The following is a 7,500-nucleotide window of genomic DNA, read 5'->3' on the forward strand; positions in this document are numbered from 1 at the left end:
ATGCTCTCTGAAATTGGAATTCATACATTTGAAATCAATATTTTATCAATGGGTATAACATGTGGTGCTGCAAAACCAATAGGCCTATCCAAAAAGGCAAGATTTGTCTAGATGTTGTTCACTATACTTTCAGATAAGTGCGTAAGGTCTTCTAAAGTGGACACGCATGCAAACATAACATTAGTTATCTCAGCATTTTCGGCTCGCTCTGACTTCCTCGCAATTGCCTCTGTTAAATTATTCATTTGTGTGATAAATCTGGCATGGAGCATCTATGTATGTAAATACATGTATATTTCACTAGTATGTGTCCAATATATGTGAGATTATAGAATAGCTGTGAGGTTTAATTTGACTATTGATTATTTGTGACCACGGTTAAGGATCTTAAGCATGCACTAAACCATTGTTATTCATCTCTTTACTCCTGAGAATTAAGATTTTGTTTTGCTCGCCCTATAGCTTGGAAGCAAAATGGTTTCTCATTGGAACTACAGTGAGATGATCTTCTCTCAGATGCTCTTAGAGCCCACTAAGGAGGGCAAAGGGAATTATGCCTCTTTTCCACTGAGATTTTCTGGTAGGCCTACAGATTGATACAGCGCGACTTGGCCGCCACTTTTTGCATTACGATTGCACTGTGTCGTGCCTATTCGAAAAGCAAAAAGAGGCGGCAGAGTCGTGCTGTGTCGAGCTGTAGACCTACCAGAAAACAGTCAGTGGAAAAGAGGCATTATAGCCCGCTAAGGGAGGCAAAGGGAATTCACAAGTGATTTTCATTCTGTTACAAATTGATGACCCTCTGAAACTGTATCTTAAAGGCAGACTGTGTAATATTTCCGTGTCAAAATTTGGTTACCCAATTGGCAAGTTTCCCATTATGCATCACCATCAATTTCAAGTCTTTTTTCAACAAAAATGCATTTGTAGGCCTATGTAATGTACACAAAAGGAGGTCCTTTCACCGTCTTGAACTTCCTTACCTAATGAGGGATGCAAATTCAATGTTTTTTTCTTTTTCCACAAGAAAGACATCTTACACAATGAATGTTTTTTAACTCTTGCTTTAGGTTACATTCCTTACCAATAAGCATCACATAGTAACAATGGGTGGGAAAGATCAATTAAGACTTTATTTTTCAGAAAGATACAATTTCAATAGAATATGACACCAATGCTTGAATAAATTACTTAATAAATAGACCAAGGGATAAAATTAAAACACTGAACGTATACACTTATTTCTTAGATTGAGCAAGCAGGTTTTAAAGAGCAAAACGTAGGTTTTTTTTATTTTTAAAGGAGACCTAGATTTTCTAGAGTCTCAATGCATTCTATAGGTGAGGACAACATTTCTGATTCTCAGAGACATTATCCCTATTAGCAGGATTCAATGGCAAGCATCGAAATCACTCAATCTTACTCAAGCATTTTCATGACAGCTACAAAGGAAGGCATTCTCCCTCTCTGATAACCACTTCGGACAGTTTTTGGCAATAAATATATAATACTGTATGTGGTTTTGCCTCGTCCAGCGGATGTGCCCTCATTTTAGCATATTGCACTCGTAAGCAGTATGTTGTCCCGGCAGCTTTCGGGGACACCAACACGAGAGGCATAAGCGGTCGCTCAGAGAGGATCCTGACATTATTTTGTTTTGTGTGCGGTCCCATCACAAAGTAATCAAGTTTGGCAGCGCATGTCTTCCCAGATAAGGCCTTGTCTTGGTCTGTTGTGTCTACCGCAAACATACTGTAAACAGAGTCAGTGCAGCAGCCCCCCAGAGCCCTTGAAGAGTGTGTACACCTCCGATAAACGTGTCCTGGAGGTCAAATTCAACACAGCCAACAGAATCCTGTCTTGCGTAACGCAACATCAAACACTACACATAAAACTGCATAGGATTTCATGTTAGCATTAGCGGTAAGTAGGCTTCAGTGCTGCGCTGGCCCACAGCATGGGTGCCACGAGGGGGTAAAGGTGTTACAGATTCTCAGGGCCCGGCAGCACTGGCAGGGCCCCTGAAGGATGCTGATAACATAATTTGTCATTTTGGGGGACCAAAATTTGAATCTTTCATGGGGCCCAAAAATGTTAGCAGCGCCCCTGGCCCACAGTGACATGACACAGGTTAAGTACTATAGCATTATCCTGATATGTTTGGCTGCTCTAGGGGACCCATTCCTACCTACTGTACTGTATTGTATCATATCTTCGTTCAGAAGGACAAACCTAGTCACAGTTCAGTAGCTGGTGGATCGCTGGGGAAAATCCAATGTATTTCCCCCTCAGGCACAGCATAATCCCTTCACTGAGTGCCAGGGAGTTTGCATCACTGACAGTGTCTCACAGCAGTAGCAGCAGCAGACTACGACCATCCAGAAAGGAAACATAGAAAGACAATGTGCTCTCCTTTTGATCTGGTAAAAAATTGTACATTGCCATTACAGCTATTCACAGACGTGGTACACTTTCCCACAGACAAGTGCATTCATGGTGCTCAAGCACCCGGCTATACAGCGTGAGGAAAATAGAATTAAATGCATGCGCAAGTATGGTGAACATATTCCATTGAACACACAAATGCACATACACAATATACACACTCGACATTTACAAAGAATAGAACACCGATACATACACACACACATACACATACACACAGAGAAACACACACACATTGACACACAAAAGACATACAGGAGCAGCTGAATGTAGCGCACACAAAGACTCAGGGAGCGCTCAGCTTCCCTGGCAGAACACAGTGTGTGGAAAGCATCTGCTGGCAAAGTCTCCCGCCTCCTGCCGACTCTTCGTCTGGCAATCCAGCAGCAAGACTTGTCCCGCAGGCGACCCGCATATTTTTACTATTTTTGTTTCATTTGTTCTTTTTTGTCTTTTTTTATATTGCTTTTGTATTATAACATACATTTTTTAAAGTCTTTAACTTTTAAAGGCACGACACAATTGTGCATGTAATCTGTACACAGAACGTGTATGTTTATTACCCGATTCTGTCTCAGTATGAGTCACCAAAGCAGCTTTCTAACACTCTCGCTCTCTTTCTCTCTTTCTCTTTTTGCCTTTCTTTCCTGTTTTGCCGCTCATCTCTCATCTCGCAGCGGTGCCTGTCTCTCGACATTGCGTGGAACACAGGCCTGCTGTCAATGCTTTTCTCTAATAATCTGTTTGGTCACATCAGTTGACAGTAATAAACGCATGGATGGGTGGATGAACGCTTGAATAGACAGACAGCAAGGGTGGGTGGCTGGATAGGTGGATGGATGCATCCATGGAACAATGTGTGGCTTCACCTGTTGTGTGTGTCTGTGGGTGGGTGGGGGGAGGAGGTGGGGTCTTTGAGAGAAAGTGACACCCAAGCACACACATCCAGTCTCACACACATACACGTGCACACACACCCACACACACACACACACATTCTCACAAAGGGACTCAAGACAAAACAAGCACACATACAACAGGCAACCACAGAGAGGGATGTGGCTGAATGCTTCCTTCCTTCCCTCCATCACCACTGCTCCACCATAAGATCGAGAACGCGGTTGACATTCAGATCCCAGTCCAGGCCAAAGTCCTCCTCCACGAAAGGGGCGGCGGGTGGGGTGAGGGGGCGCAGGCCGGACGTCAACGACTCTAGCCAGTCAGCGGTGTCAAGGGTCGCAGCCTTGCGCCTCTTTCTGGAGCGGCCGGTGTTGGGGGGCGGGGTGGTGCAGAGGGTGGGAGGCGGCGGGGGAGGTGGCGCCGGAGTGACAGGCAAGGTGGTGGATGGGGACGGTGGCAGCTCCAGCAGTAGGGAGGAGCAGAGGGGGGAAGACAGGAAGTTCTCGTCCTTGGACTGGCTCTGCGGTGCCTGCGATTGGTCGGATTGGGCTGGCGGGGAGGGTCCAGCCAGAAAGTTGTCAGGTGATTGGATCTCGGTGACGGAGCAGGCCTCATCTGAAAACAAGCATCAAAGAAATCTTGTGATGTCTCGGTGCCGCTGGCATACATTGATTTACTTTAAGGTTTGTGAGTAATGAATGTTTTCAGGCAGGTGACAGATTATGCATGTATAAACCACAATGCATTGCTGAAAAAAACACAATGTAAAGCGTACCTGAATGACCAATGGTCCCTTCCAGAATATCATCAATGGACTGACTAGGATCCATCTATCACGAGAAAGACAAACATAAAAAATGGACTGTGAAATATCCAAATAAATAGTCTGGCTCTCTTCAGACATCAGGAAACACACCACGGCAGGAGTTGTGCAGTCTGATTTATTGCATTTGCTCTGCAACTCCTTGAAAGCCTTAGGATAGATGCAATGCTTAAAATGTCCAGACACGTGAATTATTAACACAAACACAAACTCATGAGCATCATTTCTGATACGGTACATGATGTGTTCACAGATTTGTGAGGTTTTTTTCTGACAAGTGTTTTTGGCTACCAGTATGTAGGATATGCGTTAAAAAAAGATAGATTCCAGATATTAAGTCAATATGCTGCATGGACCTATACTCTATAAGATTATCTCAACAGTATTGTGTGTTATGAAAATACATGATTTGGTTGAACGAACGCAACAACAACAACAAAAAAACAAAAAAAATTCCATGTACCCATCTGCTTTTATTTGTATTCCCCAAAGCCCACATTTTTCAGGGCAGGTCATACGAAGACAAAATGAACCAGTGGTGTTTGCAAGAGCTGTGATGCAGTAAACGATGTAGTGCTGCCAGGGAGGCCGACAGGGGGGGACAAAGGGGTATGTTGTCCCGGGCCCAGGAAGAGAAGGGGCCCAGAATTGGGTTTTCATCACATTACATGTATTGAATGGAAGGGGGGGCTTTCAGATGACTTTGTCCTGGGCCCAGCCAAAGCTGTCAGCAGCCCTAAGAGCTGTAGTGTTGTCAACACTTTTAAGGCTCTTTTCCACTGCCGTTTTTCTGGTAGGCCTACAGCTCAACACAGCGTGACTGGGCCGACACTTTTTGCTTTTAGATTGGGCATGACACAGCTCAATCGAAAAGCGAAAAGTGGCGGCTGAATCACGCTGTGTCGAGCTGTAGGCCTACTAGAAAACCGGCAGTGGAAAAGAGCCTTTAGAGAGTATGACCAATTGGGAAAGTGTTTAAGTGTTAAGTGTTGAATTAACACTACAAGATGTTGTACTGTGTATTTTGCAGAGAGCAAACGTACCTGTACTCTTTGAATGGCTTCCTGAAGCTCCTCCTCTAGGCTTCGTACACCCGGCGAATGGCTCGCCACAGGGCTCGCCGTGATTTGCTGGGGCAGCTCAAAATCTTGACCAATCACGTCACACATCTGGCTTGTGAACACCTGATGTGCACGGGCACATGAAATCCAAAGGTACATCAAAGGTTAATGTCTCTCACCCACAGCTGAGAATAAAACCAGCTCCCCAAAAATCAAGACCTCAGAAAAAAATACATGTGAAACTTCCAAAGCCTTCATCCACCCTTCATCCTCTTTCCCTCCTCACATTTTAATCCTCACATGCCTGATGAAGACCCTGTTGGGGCGAAACGTTGTATGACCTGAATACATTTTCAAAGCGGAGCTAGTGTGTGGACTTCTACTCTTTCCACTATCAGACGCGTCTTTGTCCTGCACCTGGCCACAGAGGAGGGGGATGTGCATACTCTTATTTTTATGAACATTTTAATATTTGCCACCAGAACAAGGTTAAAATATTCATTGCGCTATCTTCTCCACTCCAGTCTAGACAGATGTGCATGCCTTTGAGTGCAGGAGATTTCTCACACAGACTCACCTGCGGGAATAAGACCTCGGCTTGTCCGTCCTGGGCCTCCTTGCCTCGGGTGCATCCTGGGTCCTGTTGCAGGAACGGATGAAGGGAGGCTGCACAAGACTGTGGAGAGTGGAGAGTGGGGAGAGAGAGAGAAAACGTTTATTATGCTAATGTATTAATTTATTGCATTTTCAGAGATTTTGTTTTTTATTTCAGCTTTTAATTTAAGGCATACCTCTTGGTGCTGTTGTGATCATTAATTCACAAGAAGAAACGTTCATTGATGTCTTTATTTTGATGATTAAGCAGCCGCTTACAGTCACTTACAGAGTGTGTGTGTGTGTGTGTGTGTGTGTGTGTGTGTGTGTGTGTGTGTGTGTGTGTGTGTGTGTGTGTGTGTGTGTGTGTGTGTGTGTGTGTGTGTGTGTGCGCGTGTGTGCGTGTGTGTGCGCGTGTGTGCGTGTGTGCGTGCGTGCGTGCGTGCGGATATGATGTGAGTGCTTGTGTGCGTGTGTGTGATGTGTGTTCGTGTGTATGCGGTTGAGCAGAGATGCTGATCACGTCACTCCCTCCCTCCCTCTCACCTCCGAGATGCTGACCTCTCGCTGTCGGTCGCGAGGACGATTCCTTATCCTCTCCCTCATCTTCAGCTCCACGCTCAGCTCCTCCGCCGCCTGCTCGGACCTCCAGGGGGCGCCACTCGACAGTGGGGAGGAGGCCTGCAGGCCGGGGCTGGAGCCCATCGGGGGGGAAGAAGAGGAGGCCAGGAACCCCACACTGGACATGCCTTGATCGGGCAGGCAGCTGGCCACCACGGCGCCTGGGGCCTGCTGGATGAACACGTGACCAGGCTTGGCTGCTGCTACTGGAGGCTCGGAGGCTGGAGTGGGGCTGGCAGTGGTGTTGGAGAGGCTGCCGCTGCTGCAGGCGTCCTGGGTGCAGCCGAGTTGAGGAAGGGGCGCGACGGGGGCGGGGACAGGGGCGGTGGCGGTGGTGGGGGTGGCGACGCAGGGGCGCGGGAGATGGAAGGGACGCAGGCGTTCCAACAGGGCCGGCTTGGTGCCTGAGACGGTTAGGCCGCGCTTACGCAGATGCTGCCGCAACTCAGACACCTGGGACACGGAGTGGAGTGGAGGGCAGAAATGAGAGAAGAGAGGGAAGAAAAGGTAGAAGAAGAGAGAGAAGGGTGAGAAACTGCTGAGACAGTGCGTGTTTCTGGCAAACACATTCACACACACACACACACTAGCTCCTGGCTAGTTAAGAGAGTGCGAGAGAGAGAGAGAGAGAGAGAGAGAGAGAGAGAGAGAGAGAGAGAGAGAGAGAGAGAGAGAGAGGGGGAGGGAGGGAAGAAAATTTCAAAGGTAATGAGTGAGAAGTTGAAAGGCTTCTCACTTTGAGGTCATCGAGATTGAGCGGTAGCGGCTCTGGCTTCTGAGACACACTGGTGGCAGCAGGCACAGCTGGGGTCGCCGAAGGGGAGACAGAGGCCTGAGACTGCAGAGCGGAGCCAGACACACGCACCAACTGCTTGTCGCCACTGAAGAGAGAGAGAGAGAGAGAGAGAGAGAGAGAGAGAGAGAGAGAGAGAGAGAGAGAGAGAGAGAGAAGGAAGGGAAGGAAGAAAGAAAGAAAGAAAGAAAGAAAGAAAGAAAGAAAGAAAGAAAGAAAGAAAGAAAGAAAGAAAGAAAGAAAGAAAGAAAGAAAGAAAGAAA

The 7,500-nt window shown here is 46.8% G+C and overlaps 1 protein-coding gene across 2 annotated transcripts in view; it reads right to left on the reverse strand.

The window, feature by feature from the left end:
* Positions 1 to 1,109: 1,109 nt before the first annotated feature.
* Positions 1,110 to 7,500, reverse strand: part of si:dkeyp-69b9.3 (myocardin) — a 20,420-nt gene continuing 14,029 nt past the window's right edge. For both annotated transcript variants that reach the window (XM_063198814.1, XM_063198812.1), the window contains exons 10-15: positions 7,181 to 7,325; positions 6,370 to 6,897; positions 5,807 to 5,905; positions 5,212 to 5,352; positions 4,121 to 4,175; positions 1,110 to 3,960 (exon numbers count right to left, since the gene is read on the reverse strand). In XM_063198814.1, the coding sequence (XP_063054884.1) occupies positions 3,533 to 3,960; positions 4,121 to 4,175; positions 5,212 to 5,352; positions 5,807 to 5,905; positions 6,370 to 6,897; positions 7,181 to 7,325 (1,396 nt within the window). In that variant the 3' untranslated portion in view covers positions 1,110 to 3,532. The remainder of the gene's footprint in view (positions 3,961 to 4,120; positions 4,176 to 5,211; positions 5,353 to 5,806; positions 5,906 to 6,369; positions 6,898 to 7,180; positions 7,326 to 7,500) is intronic.

Source organism: Engraulis encrasicolus, chromosome 5 (genome assembly GCF_034702125.1).
Source record: "Engraulis encrasicolus isolate BLACKSEA-1 chromosome 5, IST_EnEncr_1.0, whole genome shotgun sequence".
NCBI lineage: Eukaryota > Metazoa > Chordata > Actinopteri > Clupeiformes > Engraulidae > Engraulis > Engraulis encrasicolus.